At 47.6% G+C, this 21654-nt stretch overlaps 1 protein-coding gene across 2 annotated transcripts in view; it reads right to left on the bottom strand.

Moving 5' to 3' along the window:
• ABAT (4-aminobutyrate aminotransferase) overlaps positions 1-21654 on the bottom strand; it is a 79995-nt gene that overhangs the window by 22879 nt on the left and 35462 nt on the right. For both annotated transcript variants that reach the window (XM_010962217.3, XM_045521616.2), the window contains exons 2-6: positions 13539-13653; positions 7287-7384; positions 5554-5583; positions 4049-4166; positions 499-548 (exon numbers count right to left, since the gene is read on the bottom strand). In XM_010962217.3, the coding sequence (XP_010960519.1) occupies positions 499-548; positions 4049-4166; positions 5554-5583; positions 7287-7384; positions 13539-13608 (366 nt within the window). In that variant the 5' untranslated portion in view covers positions 13609-13653. The remainder of the gene's footprint in view (positions 1-498; positions 549-4048; positions 4167-5553; positions 5584-7286; positions 7385-13538; positions 13654-21654) is intronic.

Below are 21654 nucleotides of genomic sequence, written 5' to 3'. Positions count from 1 at the left end.
CTGACCCCTCACCCCTCCATCCCTGAAAAGTCCAGCTCCTCTGGGTTTTATTCCCAGCACCTCCACTGGCTGTGTGATCTTGGAAAAATATTTAACCTCTCTGTGCCTCAGTTTCCTCATCTGTAAAACAGGGATAAGAACAATAGCCCCCTCATAGACTTGTCAGTATTAGATCTAAGATGTGCCGGTTGCAGAGTTTATACATACTATGTTCTTAATTATTGTTCATCACTATTACCATTATCATTGTTTTGTGTCTACATGGTGCTGCTTGCCTCACTCTGTAGCATTTAATATGGTTGTAATTCTCTACTTATGTGTGTGGTTAGTTGGCTGCCTCCATGGGAGCAGGGCTCACCCAAGTGCCTAGTGCACAGTATGTACTCAATAAATATTTATGGACTGAATGAATGCATGAATGAATGGATGGATGATAGACTACTTTCAAAGACTGCCTCAGTGATCCTCTGAATCGCCATGAACACTCTGAGGACTCACCACATTTTGAGGCTGTTGGACGAGTTTCATGAGAGCGGGATGGCTGTAACCTGGGGAGAGGAAGATACGGTTAGAGACCAGCACCGTATCTGGGGGTTCCACGCCTCTCCCCCCACTGCCCGCTCCCTCCCTCCCCTTCCAACCCTGCAACTCTCTTCACATAAAGGGGTCCTTTGCAGATCAAAAAACCCATTCCTAGGCCCACCCCAGACTCTCTGACTCAGAATCTCTCAGGGGAGGCCCCAAAAATCTTCCACAAATTCTCTGGGTGATTCTGATGTTCACATTGGAGATGTACTGGACCAGACAGATGGTGAATGAAGGTTAAAGCAAACTCGAGACCAGGGCTGGGAGGGGTTTACCAGGCTGGCATGACGAATTGCAGACGTGGTCCCTGCCTTCACCCGCAGCACCCACAGCTTGAGTCAGACCTCAACAAGCATTTGCTCAGGGGCTGGGGGGTGAAGGATGCCGCCTGTACTCCGTGACCAGCACGACTGATCCTGCCTGCACACATTTGCTCAGTCCAGCCCCAGACGGAGCCTGCTGCTCCACAGCGAGGCTTAGGATGCCCTTTTATTCTGCAACTGCTCTTCTACGAATTTATCCTACACGTATATAAAGACGTGTACACCTTTCTTCACTGTGACACTCCAACATCTCCAGGCTTGACAGCAACCTAACATCCATCAGCTGTTGCCAGGATTAGCGATAATGAACACAAAGTCCCTCAAGCAAAGTAGATGCTTGATAAACGAAAGATTTTATCGCAGAGGAGGGAGGCGTGAGACAGGCCCGCACAGCACAGGAGCCGGATGTCCTGGGTGCAGCACCTTCACTGCTGTTTATTGAGCTTCTACTATGTACAGGGGGCTTTCTGTTCCTTATTGACACTCTTAGCAATGACTCTCACAGGAAGACCAAGTTCATAGGGAGGCCCTGAGGTCAGGAGACCAGATATGAGACCCTCAAAGGCAGGGGCCAAGTGTTCAGCCTGATAGATATTAGTTGAATGAGTGAACAGAACTCAAAACTGTCACATATGAGAAAAGACTAATCAGTGACTCTTGGAACAGGAAGTAGACTTTGGAGAAAAACTCCCAGCCATCAAGAATCACAATTTGTTTTTTCATCATGCATACCTTGTACCTATTTTCTTTAAACCGATTCACTTTGTAATTTAAAGAGATTGACTTTGAATGGACACTTCCTATCACTCTGGTGAGAGGCCTGCCCAAGGCGCTGAGCCTGGGGCCTGAGCGCCTCCATGTAAGAGATTAGCCAGTGTAGACGGGTATTAAAGACCGAGCATCACCCAGGGGAGACTCTCTCCATGGAATCGGAGAGAAGAGACTTGAAGAGCCTTGTGGCTTCACGCTGCCCGCGGCAGGGAGCGCGGATGGGGGCAGTGATGCGGGGGCCGGAGCAGAGAGTAGCTCACGTCCTTCCTCGGCCACCCACCCCTCCCCTCCCCACTCCAAGGTGCGCTGGGACCACGGCTGGGAAGCGCTTATTGCTCAAGGAAGGAACACGCTGTGGGGTTTTTCCAACCGATCTGTGGCCAGAGGTCTTTCTGACTCTTTATCATGCTGCCTGGCTGTTTATGACTTTTCTGCCTCAGTAGATAAGGCAGCTTCAGGGAAATCTTCTTAAGCCGGTGGATGCAGCTTTTCTTACTGGCTTCAGAAGGAGAGATGAAAGCAGAGCTGGCCCCTCTGATCAGGAAATCCTGTGCCGTGGGCCCCCCACAGGGCAGGGTGGGGGCAGCTGTCTGGAAGCTGCTATGATAGAAGTAAGCTTAGGAGGCACGGTCATTGGTTCAAATCCTCAGGCTCCATGGACAGCTGGGCAAACCCTGCAACCCCCTGAAACCTGGCTCCCCATCGGTAAACCAGAAGTGATATTAAAAGATACGATGTTATTGTTGCAGGGATTAAATGAGATGATATGGAAGGCATTTAGCAACATTCCAGGCATAGAGTAAATTCTCATTATTAGTTTAAAAAATCATCTCAAAAATACTGAAGATATGGGAGAAAAGGTGGCAGGGAAAGAACTTCTTAGAACTTCTGGCCTTTTAACAACTACCACCGGCCTGTTCGCCCTCACCCTCACATATAGCTGGCGGGCTGGGGATCTGGACTGAAGGAGCCCTGGGTGTGGTGCGGAGGGTGGAGGAGTTAGCCAGGAAGAGACTGGCCCACAGTCTCGGATAACTAGAGATCCAATCCCTTTCACTCCAACACAAAATGGAGACAGGGCTTTGTAAATCTCAGAATCCAAAACGCCTTCAGTGGGGAGGGTATAGCTCAGAGGTAGAGTGCATGCTTAGCATGCGTGAGGTTCTGGGTTCAATCCTCAGCATCTCCATTAAAAAAAATGCCTTCAAAGACTAAGGCATCTCTGAATGATGAACTTCCCCAAAACAATGAGCCAGCCACCTGCTGTCTAATCTCATCTTAATGGGAAATAAATAGGTTTGAGGGACTGGGCAGGGAAAGCAGAAGAGTCGTGGAGACCTAATGGGGGGGTGGTTGCGGGGAAAGGCCCTGGCGGGGGGGGTCGGGGAGCTACTGATGGGGAGCGAAGGAGGAATGCTCTGGCACCATTCACGAAGGACAGGCTTCATCAGAAGCTCAGCCCACAGGCCAGTGAATGCACTGGGGAGTCCATCGACCAAAGAAACATCAACCATCCAAGCTGCCAATAGCAGCTACCCACCTGTCCGATCAGCATGCTCATCCCTTTGGCTGCCGTGCCCTCCTACGGCAGCGAGCCTCGCTCTGGATGGCCAGGAGGTGAGACTGATGAGGCAGATGCTACTGGTGCCCCACGGGGTCGCCTTTCCTGGGCAAGCCGGCCCTCTCCCAGCTGCTGTGTAGGTGTGGAGGGCGCAGGGAAGGGGGGCTGACAACGGCCCCAGCTGCTTCTCTCTTTAGATAGTTGCCCCATGTCCTTCCCTCCAGCAGCCGATGGGCAATGACTGACTGACACAGGGATACCAAAAGGCCAGCCCCTTTGCCTCGGTCTGGGACTGACTCTGGGGTGCAATTCACCCTCCGGAGTACCTCTGTGGAACCAGGCTGTGGCTAGTCTCTGACTGAAACCTCATCCTTCTTAACACTTCCCTCCTGTCCTATTCTGTTTCCTTCCCTCTCCTTTCTCCCAAGAGCTCTCCCTCAATAAACCACTTGCACAGAAGCCCCGCCTCCAGGAAACCCAAGACTGTTGCACAGGGGTCACACGCTAGCGATGCTTCCGCACAGGCTGCTTCACCTCTCCACGCTTTGCCTGTCTAGCTACAAAATGAGCTATTTACTCACACCCATACTTACCTTGTAGGGTTCTGGGGAGGAGTAAATGAGAAAAGACATGGAAAATTCCTAGTAATGCACCCTCTACGAATTACTCGTTCCTCTTCTCTGCCCCTGAGGGAAGTGTCTGGCCATGCACAAGGGTGTGCCTCTGGGAAGGAGCAGCCAAAGTCTGGAGAGTCATGACTAACAGAGAGAGACAGGTTACATTCAAGGACTGATTTTCCAGCTCTTACCTATGGGGACCGAGGAGATCTGGGAATAAAGATCCAACATCCGGTTGCCATCCACATCTACCAGGTAATTGCCTCGGCTCTCTTCATAATTGCAGAAAAAGTGCACGGCCTCTGCATTCTTGGGGAGAGAAGAGACTGGATCAGGCTCACTGCAGCTCCCTATATTCTCAGTCTTTCAGGATTAAGCCTGAACTGGTGAAGTAAACCATGTCCTGTCCACTTATGGACACATGGAAGGTATCTGTGGGTGCTGGCAATGCTGTAGTTTTTGCCCTGGGTGCAATTACGTGATTTGCTTTATGATAGTTTATTAGGCTATGAATTTGTATTTTGTGAATTTTTCTGTATGTTACATATATTACAACAAAAAATACTGAGATATAAATCTGGAAAAGATTATGAAAAGTTAAGACTTATATGGTCTTAGGGCTTAAGACAACTAAAAAATATATAGTAATTGTGAAAGAAATGAAAATGTTACACCAGATGATATTCAACTCTATGTACAAAAAATTAGTAGAAAATTAGTAGCAAATGAACAGAGGAACAAAAAAGACATGAGACATAGAACAAAAAGTAAAATGGAAGATGTAAATACAACTGTATCCATAAAACATTAACTGTGTGTGGATTACACAATTCAATAAAAAAATCAGCAACTGTCAGACTGGATAAAAAGATTCAGCTATTTGCTGTCTACATGAGACATACTTTAGATTCAAGAATATAAATTGGGTTGAAAGCTAAACAGATGGAAAAAGATATATGATTCTCACAGTAACCATAAAAAGTTGCAATGATTTATATTAATATCAGACAAAATTGATTGTAAAGCAAAACAAAACAAAACAAAATGTTCCTAGAGGTAAAGAGAGGCATTTTATGATGACACAAGGGTCTGTCCACTAAGAAGATACAACAATTATAAACATACAAGCACCTGATAACAGAGCCCCAAAACACATGAAGCAAAACCTGGGAGAATTGAAGGGGAAAATAATTCTACAAGAATAGCTAGAGACTTCAGTACCTGGATTTCAATAATGGACGGAACAGCTAGGCAGAAGATTAACAAGGAAACAGACTTGAACAACGCTCTAAATCAGCAGACCTCACAAACATGCATAGAAGGGGAGATGTTCTTCTCAAGTGCATATGGGACATTTTCCAGAACAGACCATTTATTAGCCCATAAAAAAGGCTCAGTAAATTTAAAAGAATTGAAATCACTCAAAATATATTTTCCGACCACAACAGAATGAAATTAGAGATCAGTAACAGAAAGAAGTCTGGGAAGTTTACCGTAATGTGAAAATTACACAGTACATAAAGAAGCAACGAGTCAAAGAAGAAATCACAAGTGAAATTAGACAACCAGGGTTAGAACAAAAGTCAGCTGCATTTTTTTTTTTTAAAAAAAGAGCCAGCACAGATTAAGAATTTGTGTCCTTCAGCTAAATTATAAAGAAAAGCAATGGAAGGATCACTACTTCAGCCCCACTTACCTGAATTATATTTAGCTGTTTCATTAACTCCTGCAGGCGAGAAGAGCAGAAGTATTATAGCAAAGACACACACTTGCCAAAGTAGCTTAAAATCTTCCATGTCTTCCCAAGTTTTGGGGCTTTCCCCCTTTCATGCCAATAACTTAATAGTTAATTAGTCAACAATATTATAAATATTTTTAAATAGCTTAATATAAATAGTTGGCAGGAAACAATTCTTGCCAGTTAAATCACCAATACAACAGACAGTCTGGAGATTTGGACACGTCAAAGATAACAATAAAATAATCTAAAATACTTAACAAAAAAATTTAAGCTGAAGATGTCTATCTCATGCCCAGAAAAGCAGGGGTTCTCTTTCTTTAGGGGGGAAAAAGGCTTTGATATCCCATTAGGAAAATAAAATTAACTGAAAATAGATATTTGCACATGAAAGAACGATTCAATTATAATCTGAACACTCTATTAACCACTTGTGCAATTCTACATGGAAACTGGGAATTATAAAACAGTGGCTTAATAACAAAAATACAAAAAAAATTTCCAAGTATTTTACTATCATTAAATTAAAATCCACCCCTCTCTGATAAAGATACTAATGAAAAAAGTCTTCTTTTCTTAGCAAAACACTGTGCAAAATAACTACAATCATTTACATGGGTACTAAGATTTCTGGATTTATAAAATAGTTGGAATGACAAAAGAGGTATCTTTTGACTGTAAAAAAAAAAAAAAAGACACTGCGGATAAAATCTGCAAAGTATGCAAAAAAAAAATAAATTCGTATTAAAAAGGTTTACACTGCTATTTTTTAGATACAAACATTAGCAACAGTACTGCTCATCACAGCACAGAATCAAGGTTAACCAACCAGCCTTCCAAAACGTACGCAGGTCTTGCAGGTTCTTTGAGGAGAAGCCCCAACCCCCCTCATCAGACCCACCCTGTGCCTCTTCCACCTCACATACTGACATCTGTTCTAGGAACTCAGAGCTACCCAGTATCTCTCATATGTCACGGACTGTCACCCTGCGGGCCTCTCCCCTTGCCTGGGACAGAACGCACTCCTTCGGCCAATCCTCCTGGTGGCCCTTCAAGACCAAGCTCAGGGGGGTGTTTGCTACACACGCCGTGTGCCCTATCACACTGTCGTGTTCTTTCACTGTTGGTGGATGTTCTGCCCTGACCCTTGACTCTGGATTCAGCAAATTGTGTGACCTGCTTTGGCCAAGAGAATGAGGTGGACGTGACGGTGGGCCAGTGTGGAGCCTCAAGACCTAGGGCAAGCTCTCCTCTTCCATCACCATGAGAACCAGCCCAGCCCAGCTGGCTGGAGGATGAGAGACACACGAAGCAGAGTCGAGTGACCACAGTGACCCACGATAAGCCTAGCCTGGGTCAACTGGTGGCCAGTTATCTCTTAGGCACGTGGATGAGCCCAACAGAGCTGCCTACCCAACTCCCAGTTAACCCTGGATGCATGAGCAACTTGTACACTGCTGAGGTTTGTGATTGTTACGCAGCAGTATTATGGCAATAGATAACTGGTACACCTCTTCTGGGATCTCTTTTACTTCTTATGGTAGAATGGCCTGGTTTAAGGTCCTGGATCTCTAGTAGGAAACTCGCTGAAAGCAGCTAAGAATACAGGGCCCTTAGCTTGGCTGCATTCTTGCCCCATGGACCCCTTCTGCTCTCTTCTGAAACACAGCACTCAAGTGTGCTCAACTCACCCGAGATCGAGGCCCTGGGACTTCCGTCTTCATCAAAGGCCCGTCATAATCAAATTCAACGTCGACTTTGGCTGCAGCCTGACTGATCTGTCTAGATCCTGCAGCAAACGAAGATGATGAGAATCCCTGGGACAGCAGGCATGAGCATCCTGCCCCAACAATAGCCGGTGTCCCCAACAGAGGCAGTACCAGGACCTCAGCCCCATGCCAGACAGACTGCCCCAGAACTCTGAGTCTGGCCAGACCTGGGCATCACAAGAACCCTGAATATTTAAAGAAGTGGGAAAGCGCAGTCGGTGCCAGCGAAGCCGTAGGCAGGCAGGCTCGCTCACATCCGGCTCGTGTGAGGATAAGCTGATGCCAGCTTCCTAGTCCTTTTGACTGAGCATCTCATTTTTTAGGATTAATCCCAAGAAAATAATGGGTAAACAAAGATATAGGTTAAAAATATTTGTAACAGTATTGTTTCTAACAACAAAGAGGAAACAACATAAATATCTGAGAGTGGAAGGAAGCTAAATGGAATATGCTGTATTTTACCATTCCATGGACAGTGGGATATGACACGTCCATAAAAGAATTACCCAAGTTTTATAAAAATTTTATCTACACCCATGTGTATATACAGACCCGAGTTTCTCAGCCTGGGGACTACAGACATCGTGGGCTGGATCATTCTTTGCTGCGGAAGGCTGTCCTGGGCACTGAAGGATGTTTAGCTGTTTCCCGGGCCTCACCCACTTAGGTACCAGTAGCACCTCCCCCAGGAGTTGCGCTGCTAGTTGTGACAATCAGAAATTACCCAGGAGAGAATAATCAAATGTTTAAAATAGTCCCCAGTTACAGATGGTTGTGGTTTTTTTGGTGGTTGTTGTTAAAAAAAAATTGGGGGGCACAAGTCATTTGCTTGAAACTGATATCACACTTTTTGCAGAGTAAAAATCGTGTCGAGGGTTAAATAAATGAGTTCCCAGGCTAACCCCACAGGGCTTTTTCACTCAGCATGTTGCTGAAATGAAGGGTAGTTTCCACCCCACATCTCGATCCCTGAGCAAAGACCGCTGTGCCGAATCCAAGGCATGTTTGTAATGACTTACCGTCAGTAACTGCTAGAAATCCCTACAACGGCCCTGTTCATCTTTTATCTTCCTGGCACATATTTGGTGGTTGTGAAATATGAGTTCCTCTTAACATGGGTTGCCATACTTCATATAAATCATATTTGTGATCCTATTTCACCTTTACACAAACTTCGAGGGGTAGTTGTTAATGTTTGCACGACGCAGGAGAGGAAACTAAAACTCAGAGAGGCAAAGAAACATGCTAGGAGCTCAGTCACTCTTTCTGTCGCTCTGTCTCTCTCACTCACTCACACACACACACACAACTTGCCGAACTATACAAAGCCATGATATTCTAAGACATATTTAAATTCATTCTTAACTTTTCACAATTGCTTTATCAAAGAAGATTCCTGAATTAATTATGTAATGAAGTATAGCCCTTTGAACATAAAATCCAGTTAAAATCCAACACTCCCCATATTTTGAAGCGTGGAGATACCAGCTTTTATTTTCTTCTGTTTGATCTTACAATGAAAGTGGAATTCCTAAAGAGTTTATTCCATTAGCCGAGAGTTAAAGGTCATGGAACATACTGATAACTTTTTTTTTTTAAACACTAAACTTTATCTCTTTCTTAGCCAGAACTCAGGGTCCACTGACGCTAACTAGACCTGCATTCAACAGGGATGTATACTTGGATAAAAATAATTCTTAACCAGTTCTAGTCCTGCTTTCTTTCCATCAAAAGGGGAAAGAGAAAACTCTGAAATTAATAAGCTGTCCTCTAATGAGGACACACAAGTCCTCTTCCCCTCCCCCCTCCAGAAAATGTCTCGACATCGCAGTGCAGCAGTTAGGCTTCTTGGGAACTAGGAAGCGGGAACACCAGGGATGGAGACAGCCAGCGGTGGGGCTGGCAGCTGAAAGGTTCCCGAGAGAGATGACGGGGGGCGTGTGGGGTCACGTGGAGCCGCAGTTATGAGGACGCCAAGACTGGGTAAACAGGACTGGGAGGTGGGGTAGGGGAGCGCTGGGAGAGGCGGCGGGGAGAGGGTGAGACTCTGTCCACTAGGAGCAGGGATGGATGGGACACGAGACGCAGATGCCAAGCCCAAGTGTGAGGCAGATGGGTCTGTGCCAAGAGTTACACTGGTTCCTACCATGTGCCAACTTTTTGTGGGTGTGGATGGAAGAGGGCCAAAACTGCTAGGCAGAAAGTCTGAAAATCAGAGTCTGGTGAGTTTTTTGGCAACTGTGCTGTCCGAAAAAGGAAACTGGAGAAGCTAGTGCACATTCAGTCCCTCCTGCCCTGTGCTAGGCAGGCCTTACACAGGCAAACTCTCACCTATTGTTTTAATTAATCCACAACCTTCTTGTGAGATGACGATGTCCCAGTTTTACAGATAAGGATAAGAGAGGTTAAGCAACTTTTCCAAGGTCACACAGCTAGTGAGTTGCAAAGCCAGAATTTGAATCCAGAATACTGCTTTTCCTACTCTATTGCAATTTTGGCTTTTTGTAGAGGAAAATAACCAAATACCAATACAACACATTTTCTCTTAATGATGATATATGATTCCATAAACCACAAGAAGAAAGGAACAAGATCTGAATGGTCAAGAAGCCTCTTCTGGGATCCCTCCTTTCAAGTTGCAGGAGCAGAAATCCATTTATTGAGCACTTACGGTGAACGTACTGGGTATTATTCTGAGCAATTTATATGGACTACCTCATGTAATCGTCACAACCCCCTTAGGAGGTAAATGCTATTATTATTTCCATGTTAAAGAAGATACTAAAGTTCAGAAAGGTCAATTAATTTGCACAAAGTCACACAGCTCGTAAGTGGCTAAGCTGAAAATCTGTCCGCCAGACTTCTCCTTTCCTAGACGATGTGAATGTAACTGATGCTACCTTCCATCGCTCCCAGTGTGAGTCTTTGAAATGAAACATCTGCAGCAAAACGACTCACTTCCCCGAGAGGCAAATCACTATCAAAAGTACAAGGAAGAAAAAAAAAAAGTTTGAATTAATATTGAATGATTCAGCATTTTCATTCATGAATAAAACAGCACACCCAGAAGGCAGGGATGTGCCCTGACACACGATAAATCCAGCCCAGCTCTCTGGCCTTGACAAAGATGCTCAGTGGCTGTGCCAATCCAGAGAGTCAACTTTTCACTCCAAAGTGTAAAAGGAGCCATCCAATGTTTTTAATGTCCTCTTGATCTTATAGTGAGAATAATAAATGAATGTCATTTTCCCAAACAGCTAGGGTTCTGCATGTGAGCCTGGCCAAAGTCAAGGTTAAGTTCAACTCGAGCTGTCTGCTCTGCTTTTGTTTAAAACCAAACAAAACACTTTATCCTTACCTCAAGTGTCTTTGATAAAATGCTTCCACTTATTCTTTGATAAAATGCTCATTGAGAAAAATATCAATAAGCAATAATGAAAAACCAAATATGTCTAATTTCACCACCCAGAGAGAACAATCCTGCTGTCTGGTCTCCTGGTCTCTGTCCCCTACTTGCTGATATAAGATTATAAGCATCTGAACACAGTGGATGTGCTAGCCGGCTGTGGCACCCGTTGGGCACCCTCTTCTCCCCCTTTTCTCCAAGAAAGCAGCTGCCATGTGGTGAGCTGCTCCATGGAGACCTGTCTGGCACTGAATCCAGCTACGGCCACATGAGTGAGCTTGGCAGTGGATCCCTGGCTCCCCAGGTGAGACCACAGCCCGGGCTACAAGCTCAACTGCGCCCTCCCGAGAAACCTGGAGCCAGAGGATCCAGCTGAGCCACCCTGGGCTCCTAGTCCACAAAAACTGTGACATGATAAACATGCATTATTGTAACCTGAGGAGTATACGGCAATAGAAAATTAATACAGTGGTTATGGGTGTGGGTCCTGGGACAGCCTGGCTCTGTCACGTGCAGGCTCTGAGACTCTGGGGAAGTTACATAACCTCTCTGAGTCCCAGTTTCCTCTGTCTTACGAAGTTGTGCTGAGGACTTAACGGGTTAAAACTAAGCTATCGTTTTAAAGCCATTCTCCTGTCGCTGCTTGTCCATCAGCGTGTCTGAGAGCTCACACATTCAAGTATCATTGCCAACACCGTGGTTTAGTATTAAAAGAAGATCTCTCTCTCTCTCTCTCTCTGTCCCACTAGGTATGCCAAATTGACAGGCCAAAAGACGAAAAAAATCTCACTGTGTTATTCCCTAAATCTGCTGTAAGTGTGCCAAAAAAGATTTAACTCTGGCCAAGAAAATGTAGAGCTCAGGAACTCTGGTTTAACCATTCCTGGGTTTTTGCACTGTGCCTTAGTGTCCATGCTTGCAAAATGGGAGGGAGGACACGCCCCACGTATCGTAAATACAAAGAGCTTTCACGTGAACCATTTCTTTTGAAACCAGAGACTCGTGAAGCAGGGAGGATATGAGCATTGTCCCCACTTTCTTGACGAGGAAACTGAGGCTTGAAGAAGTTCTAGCCAATTGTTGAGGCTCACTTGGCTATCATGTGGTGATTGAAGCCAGTAGCCCCATCTTATGAGCCTTAATCCACTTCTTTTTCCTTATTGCCTCCTTGGGAAGGCTGAGATGTCCTGGAGAATGGCCTTTGAAGGCAGAGTCACATGTGCCGCCTGGCTGAGCCCCCCGGGGGCTATGCTCAGGACCCAGTAGGTGCTCAACAGCATTAGTTACCGATGATGACTCTTCCATGCCAGTGACTCTCCCTCCTACTCGGGACACAGCAGACCGGCATCATTTGGGTGTATTTTCCCCAAAATTACGGATAAGCATTAATACGCTTCTCTTCTAGTTCCATAAAACCAAACCAACCCTGAAAACCTCCTGGCAACTAATAACTCCTCAACGTCAAGAAAAACAAGGGAAGACTGAGAAACTGTCCCAGACAGATCAGAGGAGACAACTCAGTGCAGCCTGGATTGGAGCCTGGACTGGATCCTGGGGCAGAAAGAGGCACTGAGGGAAAAGCTGGTGAAAAGCACATAGGAAGTCTGGAGTTTGGTTCAGAGGAATGGGCCAAGGTCAGTTCCTCACTGTGACAGATGCATCCCGGGGATGTCAGATGCTAACACTGGGGACCAGAGGGCGAGCAGCATAGGGGTTCTCTTTGTGCTAACTTTACAATCTCTCTATACAACAGAAATCTTTCCCAAAAAACCCCCCCTGTATTTACAAAGAAAACCTGCTGGCAGAGGAGAGAAGATGCCTGCTTTTTACCCCACCCAGGATAGAAACACCTGCAACGTTCAACATGCCAAGGCCGCGGCCAACAATCTGTCTCCAGAAGGCAGACAGCACCGACAACAAGGAGACACCGTGATGACAAGCACGGGGCTCAGGGAACTGGGGACAGCCTGGAGGCACAGGTGTCCCAAAGGAGGCCACCGACGGCCTCGTTCTCCCAGAGCTGCGCGGAGGCACAGGGGGGAGAGATGCTAACGCAGTGTTTGGAGCTGGACTGACTTGCATTCAAGGTGCTGTGTGACTTTGCTTCTTGGAGCCTCAGTTTTCTCACCTGTAAAATGGGATTCCCTTGTGCCTTCTTCATGGGACTATAAGGAGGGCGGTCTCATGAGATCATGGGAGCAAGGTATTCACCTGGTTAAGGTGCCTGAACTCAGTGAGGCAGAGAGACATGGAGGCATCTGAGAGAGACTGCGGTGGCAGGATGAGCCAGTGCTGCTGACCAGGTGGGTGTCGGCTGAGTGGCAGTGAGGGAGATGGCAGTGTGGAGTGGCACATTCCTGGGATGGGGCCTCCTGTCCAGTGCCCTTGAAGCTTTTAGGTGAATTACAAGGACTTTGGTAGTTTTCTTGTTTCTTGGCAGCAAACCTAGCTATGCGTTTCCCCCAATAGTCCCCATAGGGACAACCTGGGCCCCGCTGGCTGCTGGGGCCACCACCTCCATGCACACAGAGCAGCTCCAGTACAGGTCAGCTCCCAGCCCACTGCAGAGCTGTCCACCCAGGGACAGGAGCACATGGTGGAGATGGGAGGAGTGGTGATGGGGACAGTTTTAGGGGGGTGGGTGGGACAGCCCCAGAAGCACCAGCTGGCTGGTCCCTTTATCCCCAAGGACTCTTCCAGACTCCAAATCACTAGTCTGGACCGTGGCTTCCATTAGGATCAGTTCTTGTCAACCCCCCAGGGCTTACCGGGCACAAGCAGGTGGTAGCTGTGTTGGAATCTGCAGGCCAGCCGCCGGGTGAGCAGCATGGAGGCCATGATCCCCTCCGTCGGGAACAGAGACCCCCTTCACGCACTCCTGCCCTGAGAGAAACCAGAAAGGCAGAGTTAGGCCAAGAAAGATCACTCCCTTGCTGGCCAGGTATCCCACGGCCCACCATTTCCCCACAAAGTGGAGAAGGTTCTTCTCATAGCAAATTCTTTGCTTGCATACAGAATAAACACTTTAAATCAAAACCTGTTCACATGTGTTTTCATTTGCCCTTGAGGCCAGGTAAGATTATGACGCCCATTTTCTAGACGGAAAAACAGAGAGGGGACAGAATTGGCTTGAGATCCCTCTGTAGGCAAGTTAATAAGGTCAGTGCATCGTCCACCTGGGATAAGCAAAGCAAGCTCATGTTCTGCCCGATGGAAGGACTCAGATGCAGCGAACTTCAGAGCAGACGTCATGGTGACCACCTGATGCAGGAAGCCAGCTGCTCCCTCTGCCCTGTTCCCGTACAGAACATTGGCGGCTGGGCTGTCTGGGAACCCCGTGGGCCCATCCTGGGGGTGGGTTTCTCCAGATGACCAGCCACGCCAAGTTTGCTCTTAACTGAGAGGGTTCCTGGGAGGTAAGATTTTCAGTTTTGAAACTAGAACGGGCCCAGCAAACGGAATAGTTGCCCGAAACAGCCCCAGGGAGTCAGGGTTCTCAGCTCCCACCTTACAGGTGTGTTGGTTGATTCTCTCCAGACTACTCCTAAGTCCTGCTCCCAAATTCGTGGACCCTGTGTCTCTTCTGGCTTTCTGTGTGCTGCCCACTGTGCTAAGCACTTTACTATTAATATTTATTATTATTATCAGCACCCACAACAATGCTATGTGGTCCCCTTTTTACAGATGAGAAAACTGAGGCATAGAGAGGTTAATGGTGGATCTGAAAACAGCTGTCTGACCCCGGAGTCAGCAAACCTCACCATCTGTCATTCTCAGAAGCTTCCCCCTCCACTTACAGGGGTGCAGACCTGGCAGCCATGTCTGTTGTATGTGACCCAGCCCCACGGCCATGGTTCAGAGCCAGAGCCCTGGGAGCTGTGGGGCCAGCCACCCTCCCCCTTGTAAAAGGGGTAGCCTGTGCACTAGACAGAAGCAGCCACAGGAGAGAGAGAGTGGGTCCTGGATGTGGGGGACCCCCTGCTCCTTCCCGAGCCTTCAGGTCAGCTGGGTCACGAGTGTAGCACTCACTGTTGAACCTGCTAGGTGGGGGGGACCTGAGTCTACCTGACCCTGGGGGAGAGCAGGCGGGGGACAGGGAGAGCCAGGAGTGTTAGGCTCACAGATGGCCCTCCACGTGGAAGGAAATGTCAGTAGCGAGGGAAGAACGTTCCCATTCTAATAGTGCCCAGAAAGCACCCCCACACCCGGCCCCACTTTTTTTTGTCTTGCTTGCATTACTTTGAGTGGATTTCTGTTGCTTGCAAACAGCATCCTGGCTAGCAGCACGGTTAGAACATCAGCGCCCCAAATCCTGTGAGTGCGCTGGGAGTAACAATGCCTCTTCTGTTCAGCAGCGCGGGTGGAGCAAGGCTCTGCAGCGTGGCTAAGGGTAAAGACTTCTGCGCCAGCAAATCTTCTCTCCCAGTGAGGGACTGGGATTCCTCCAGGGTGGAAGTGACTGTTCTGAAGGGTACTTTATCCCCCTCAATCTGCTCAACCATCCAGTAAGTAGGGTACCTCCCCGTTTCAGAGATGAGGAGACGGAAGCTTGGGGGTGGGTATGGGACTGTCCGATTCCCAAATCCTTGCTTTTACTCATTTCAACATCGATTAATTCAGCGAATAACAAAACACCTAACTGTAGAAGCTAGCCGGCTTGAATACAAATGATCCAGTCTGGAGAGGAGATGTTGTTGCTTTTCACTGGAGAAAATATTACTGAGAAAAGCATGGGCTTGGAAAGTGTGACCATAAGTTAACAGGGAAACAATGCTCTCCCCTTGGCAACTCAATGGATTTTTTTTTTTAAAATCTATTCCAGAATAGCCAACTCAGTGCAAGCCTGTTAATTTAGCAGAATAGAGCGGTTGCCGTCTCTCATTTAAAACCATTTGTCTCGAACGGGAGCACTTCAGATTCCACACAATTCAATTTCCATTAGACGTGTTTCTGAAAATGTGAGGAACTCAGAGAGCTCGAATATTAACATTTGAATGCTCTGCAAAAGTGAAAGTCACACCTGCACACTTTCAATTACAAGATGTCACACTGGGAAATATATCACGGTGCCATTTCAGTGGCCCGCAGTTGAAACTGACCTTATAACGAAACCTGGTCTCTATCAGACATTAATTCTTGGCACAATATATCTCCAACAATCAGAAGAGTTAATGTCATTCATTCACTTTCTCTGGCCTGCTAATTCAATCAACAAAATTAATTAGGTGCCCGTATCAGGCAAGGCACTGTATTATTTAGACACAGGAGAAAACTAAGATGGACAAAATTTTCCTCTCTTTCTGAAGCTCATAATTTAGTGTCAGAGGAATGAGAGGGGAAAATAGGAGAATTTAATGTACTAGCTGCTTTACCCATCATGTCAATAAATTCCTAAAATAACCTGGCAAGATATGTCTATGAAAAATTTTCCAGTTCACTCTCAACAGCTAATTCTGTATAAGACAGAATGGAATCCCGACTTTTCTGGTGAGAGCAAGGTGTCATGGGAACAGAGATTAATTCTGGGTGTTCACAGCAGGTCAGCGGCAGGTTGTGATGTCAGTGAGGTGTCACCTGGGCTGCATCTTGAAAGGCTGGGAGGTATCAGAAGCCACAGAAGAAAGGGGAGGTAAGGCCTGAGCAAATGCTGGGAGGCACGAGGGGATGTAGAACGGCCAAGGATTTGGGCATGAAGTCATGGAGTGTGGAAGGGGGGTGGGAGCAGGACCAGCTGGAGCTGATCGCTGGATCGAACCCTCTGGAGACCCCCTCAAGGAGGGAAGGTGCCAGCTGCGCTAGTCTTATCCAGAAGGGTCCAGATCAGCCAAGTTCCCAGAGGATGGAGAGGGATTAAGTACTCAGCATGCCAATGAGATGCTGGGGTCATCGCTGAGTATGGAGTGGGGAGCTCACTGGGGTGGGCTGAGTGAAGGACACCCATGAGAGTGGGAGTTGATGGGGAGGAAGAAGCCAGGGACCAGCTCCTAAACCCTCAGCCTTAGAGCTGGTGTACAATTTAAGAATTATGGACTCCTCAAAAAAGGTAAACACAGAATTACAATACGGCCCAGCAATTCCACTCCTCAGTATACAACCAAAAGAACTGAAAATAGGAACTCCAACAAATCTGTGAACATGTGTGTTCACAGCAGCTCTATTCACAACCACCAAAAGGTGGAAACAACCCAAATATCCATCAGGGGATGAGCAGATGGACACGATGTGCTCTGTCTGTACCACAGAGTATTATTCCACCACAGAAAGGAATGAAGCACTGACACCTGCCACAACGTGGATGAACCTCAAAAACGTTACGCTCAATGCAAGAATCCAGACGTGAAAGCTCACATATTGTAATACTCCATTTATATGTGAAACTTCAGGAATACGTACATTCAAAGAGATAGAAAGCAGATCTGTGCTTGCTGTGGGCTTGGAAGAGAGGATGGGGAGTGACTGCTTAATGGGTACTGGGTTTCCATTTGGGGTGATGAAAAAGTTTTGGAATTAGATAGTGGTGATGGTTGCACAACATTGTGAATGTATTAAAAGGCACTAAACTGTTCACTTCAAATGGTTAATAGTTAATTTTGTTATGTGAGTTTGACCTCCATGAAAAAAAATTTTAAAAACAAAGAGAATTGTTGAGGGATCCCTCCTCTTTTACAGAGGGGAGAGAGAGGACCGGAAAACGGGATAGAGAGGAATGACACACTCTGATCACAGAGATCTACGATTGAATTCCTGCCATTACAGGCTCTGTGATCCCAAGGTGCCATTTGACCTGTCTGCTTCGTTCTTTCACTTAGCAGATGTCACTGTGCCCCAGGTGCTTTTTGTGTGGGTGCTCTGATGAAATGTCGAACAAGATCCAGATTAAAAAGAGCTGTGATAGATTAGTGATGTCTGTTACGTGCTCCCTAATAGACAGTACAGATATGCGTGCTGTGCATGAGGATGGCACCCAACTTGAGCTTCAGACTATAAATCTTCGGTCCAAACCATCACTCTCTCTCAAGTAACAGAGAAAAACCTATGAAAATGCCCTAAGCCTCAGTTTCCTTATTTGTGGAATGGGAAGAGTGATGCCTCTCTCCCTGGTTTGTCCTAGGAATTGGAGAGAATGGATGTAAACTGCCTGGCCAATCACAGGCTCTCGCTGATGATGCAGTCATTGATTCTTGAGCTCTGTGGTCTGAGGTCCCTGGAGGTTTCGGGGGTCACTGAGGGAAGTGGCCAACAGACAGGCAGACCCTCCCTGCGGACTCGCTCTGGGGCCCCTCAGAGACAGGCTGGCCACGACGGAGGCTCCTTCTCCCCGGCAGAGGTGCTGAAGTCCTCAGGGGCTTCTGGGGTTTCTCTCTGGCTCTCCTTCTGTTTTCTAATTGGTCTCCAACCTTTTCAAGGATAATCCACCTCACATCACTCTCCTGCCTAAAACCCTCCAATCACACTTAGAAAAATGCAAATCCCCGAGAGAGTGAGGACCGAGTTTTTCCTGTTCACCAGGTACCCAGAGCTTACACAGCTCTTGGCTCAACACATCAGAGCTGTGAATGGGAAGCAGCCACACGCACCTTTTAAGGCAGATCTGAGGACACGTACTTAAAATCAGTGAGCAGGTCTGAAATGCACGTTAAAACAACTTAACAGTAATACTCCTCTCCCCCCGAGTCTGCAGTCACCGCGTCACTGACTGTCCACTGCAGCCCTCGTTTGACGCAGGAACCAAAGACACACGCATCCTCCCCTGGCCTCAGGTTTCTCACATATAAAATGCGGGTGTGGGAGGGTGTCATTTCTAAGGTCCTTTCTGATCCCGAGAAGCGTCCAGTGAGCAGTTTACTGAGAATTCCTTGCAGCACTGCTCTCTACCCTCCCAATCCTGCCTCTAGAAGTGTCACTCCGTGCCTCCCGCCATGCCCTGGGCAATCTGCTACCCCTCCGATCGCACATCTGGAAGATGGAGGGGGCGGCCTGAGGCATCCTGGCTCAGAGAGGAAGTTCTCCACACCCTGAGGTTTGTGCTCTAGGGGAGGCTAGAGAAATCCCAGACTCTGAATGGAAGCAGGCCAGCTGCTGACACCCCTGGCCTCTGAAATCCCGGCTCCCCCTGTGTTTTCCAAACCTCTTCACAGCACGCTACCTCTCCCTTACATTCTTGGTTTTTATATACATATTTTTAAAATGTACTTCTTGAAATCAACTTGTTTTTTGAGCCTTATAAATAAAGTTATTTTCTTAAAACCTCTGCTGATCACTCCCCAGCCTCCTACCCTCAAAGTTTCATTTGCTGCAAATAAAGGTGATTGGGGAAAGAATGTAATAAAATCAAGGCAGATTATTAAATTAAAAATGGGATACAGTTAACTGCCCAAGGCTATGGACCTCGGCCCGGCCCCCTGTCTCTGCTGGGATGAAGACTGGCAGCTGTTGGACAGGTGTTAAAGGTGAACTAGCATCAGACAGAAACTTTTCTCCAGAGAGAGAAATCTAACTCAATCAATCGAATAGAATAGGAGCCATCAGAGAACACGGCGGGGTGTGGGGTGATCTTTGTTTCAGACACGCGGAGCAGCTACAACAAATGCTGTTTCTTACTGTGCGTTTCAGTTAGAACAAGTTGAGATCCTCGTCTCACCAGACAGTGAGTCCTCTGGTCCCACCCACCTCTCCCTACCCTCTTTCCTCTAATTAAAGTGCTAATTAGTTCTCTCTGCTCCCTCTTATCTGCCTGGTGCATTTGGAGTATGGGCTGGGCTGGGCAGATGCAATGTTTAAATCAATGGGGTGAGAGGAATTAGGGTGAAAGGGCAGAAAAAAAAATCCTTCCAATTTGCTCTTGACGGAGGTTAAAAGTTGTCAAAGTACTGGCTGCTGTCACAGCTCACCGACTGGGTGCGATGTACCTCCATGTGTCATTTCAGTGCCCGCCTTGGATGACGGGCTCAGAGCTGAGTGAGTGGCTTCCCAACGTCTCGGAGCTCAAAAGCCAGTGACCCTCACTGCTCAGAGAATCAGAGGAGCTCTCCACCCGTGACAGGGCCCCACCTGGGCACACCTATGGAGGCGGAACACCACTGGGGAGGCTCCCGAGGCAGGGTGAGACCACCTTCCTAAGGACGGTGGGCCCTGCACTTGACCCAGGTCTGCATGGCCCCCAAACCTAGGAAATGGCTTCTGACTTTGAAAGTTAAACATCCCAAAGACGAAAAAGAAAGGAAAAGAAGACCAGGGTGGCCCTCTGCGGAGGTGGTGTGCAGGGTGTTGGATGTGAAATCAGCCACTTTTGCCTGCTGCGTGAACTCGGGCACTGTAAGTAACCACTCTGTGCCTCAGTTTCCTCCTCTGTAAAATGGGGATGATAGCAATTGCACCTAACTTGTGGAGGGTAAAAGAGGGTAAACTGAGATCTGGGACTCGGGTCCCTGCTGTATCCCCAGCCCCAGAGCAGTGCCCGGCTGCAAACAACCACTGAATAAATAGTAAACACTCCACAATTTTTCTATGAAGATGGACTCAACTTTCCACGATGCTGCCTCCCAGGCCCTGTGAACACCAAATCTTTGTGTACGTCACTGGCTAGAGATGGATCCCCAGATCTCCCTGGGGCCCAAAGATGCTCTATTGCCCAGTCTCCTATCTGCTTTCAGGTTGGAGACAAAAGTGCTGGCAGAGGCTGGGGACATTCCTTTCCCGTCTGCAGCCCCAGCCATCAGCTTTTCTGTACACTTAATGGGACACAATGACACGCTTAGCCAAGTGGGCCTCCATTGTCAGGGCCAGGGGTCACCATGGCAACCAATAAAGCCAGAGCCCTTGCCTTTGCAGACGGCTCACAGGGCCCCACTCATGGGCCTGTGATGGTGACCTTGGGACAGAAGGCTTTATCTTGGACCTGGCTTCCCTCCTCCAACCCCAGCTGCCACAGCCTCCCCAGGGCTTTCTCTGCAAAACAGACCCCAGCCCTCCCTCTCTGCATTCATGATTTCCTATAACCTGCCTCTTCACGCATCATAACAATCATCGGAGGCTTGATTAAGAGAGAGGAATATTGTTCTTGGAAATGAGCAAGAACTGACTCCTAAGACAGACTGAGGTGGTGCTTTTGAGGAAGTAATACGAGCCACAAATTGGGTCCAAATGTGCCGTTTATTAGCTTGATAACTCTGGACAAGTTGCTCAGCTCACCAGGGCCTCAATCTCCTCATGTGTAAGATGGGAAGAATAAAACCTACCCACGTGGTCACCAGGCACAGAATTTGGTTACAGCCAACTGAAGACCATACACAGGACGTATAAGAGAAGGTTCCTTGCCAGCCATGTTCTCAGTTTCCAAAGACCCCCTCCACCTTGGAGGGAAGGCATTCGTTCTACAGCCTCAAGCGCTGGCAGGGACGATTTGCACATGTCGAGGCTCTGCTACAGGCCTGAACATCCAGCTTCCATGAGACAGAAGCTGATCTGCCCCAACCTCTCCCATCCTCAGGCTTCTGTCTTGTTCCCCCGCCTGCCCCGCCCCGGCTGGCCAGGCTCCATCAGGAGGAATGAGGCGAACTTAGATCACGCACGCAGGTGAATGTGAGAGGCAGAGGGCTTTGTTCTGGAGGTAAGAAGTATGTGGGAAAGACACGTCCCAGAATGGCTGGGCTGGTTGTGGATTTACGACCCTGTGAGGGAGCAGGCGCAAGAGAACAGAATCTGGGTTAGGGAGGGTGCTTGCGCCAAGGCCGAAGAAGCCAACTCAAGCCAAAGCCCAGGAATCTGTTTGCTCAGCTCCCTAAATGTTTCTCGTTTCCTACAGGCACCGCTACAGCAAGCATGTGCCTTGCTGGCTGTGTCCTCGGGACCCGGTGTTCCCACGGGGGGGCCCACTGACAAACA

This window comes from Camelus bactrianus, chromosome 18, assembly GCF_048773025.1.
Source record: "Camelus bactrianus isolate YW-2024 breed Bactrian camel chromosome 18, ASM4877302v1, whole genome shotgun sequence".
Taxonomy (NCBI): domain Eukaryota; kingdom Metazoa; phylum Chordata; class Mammalia; order Artiodactyla; family Camelidae; genus Camelus; species Camelus bactrianus.
This window is presented reverse-complemented; position numbering and strand designations above follow the sequence as displayed.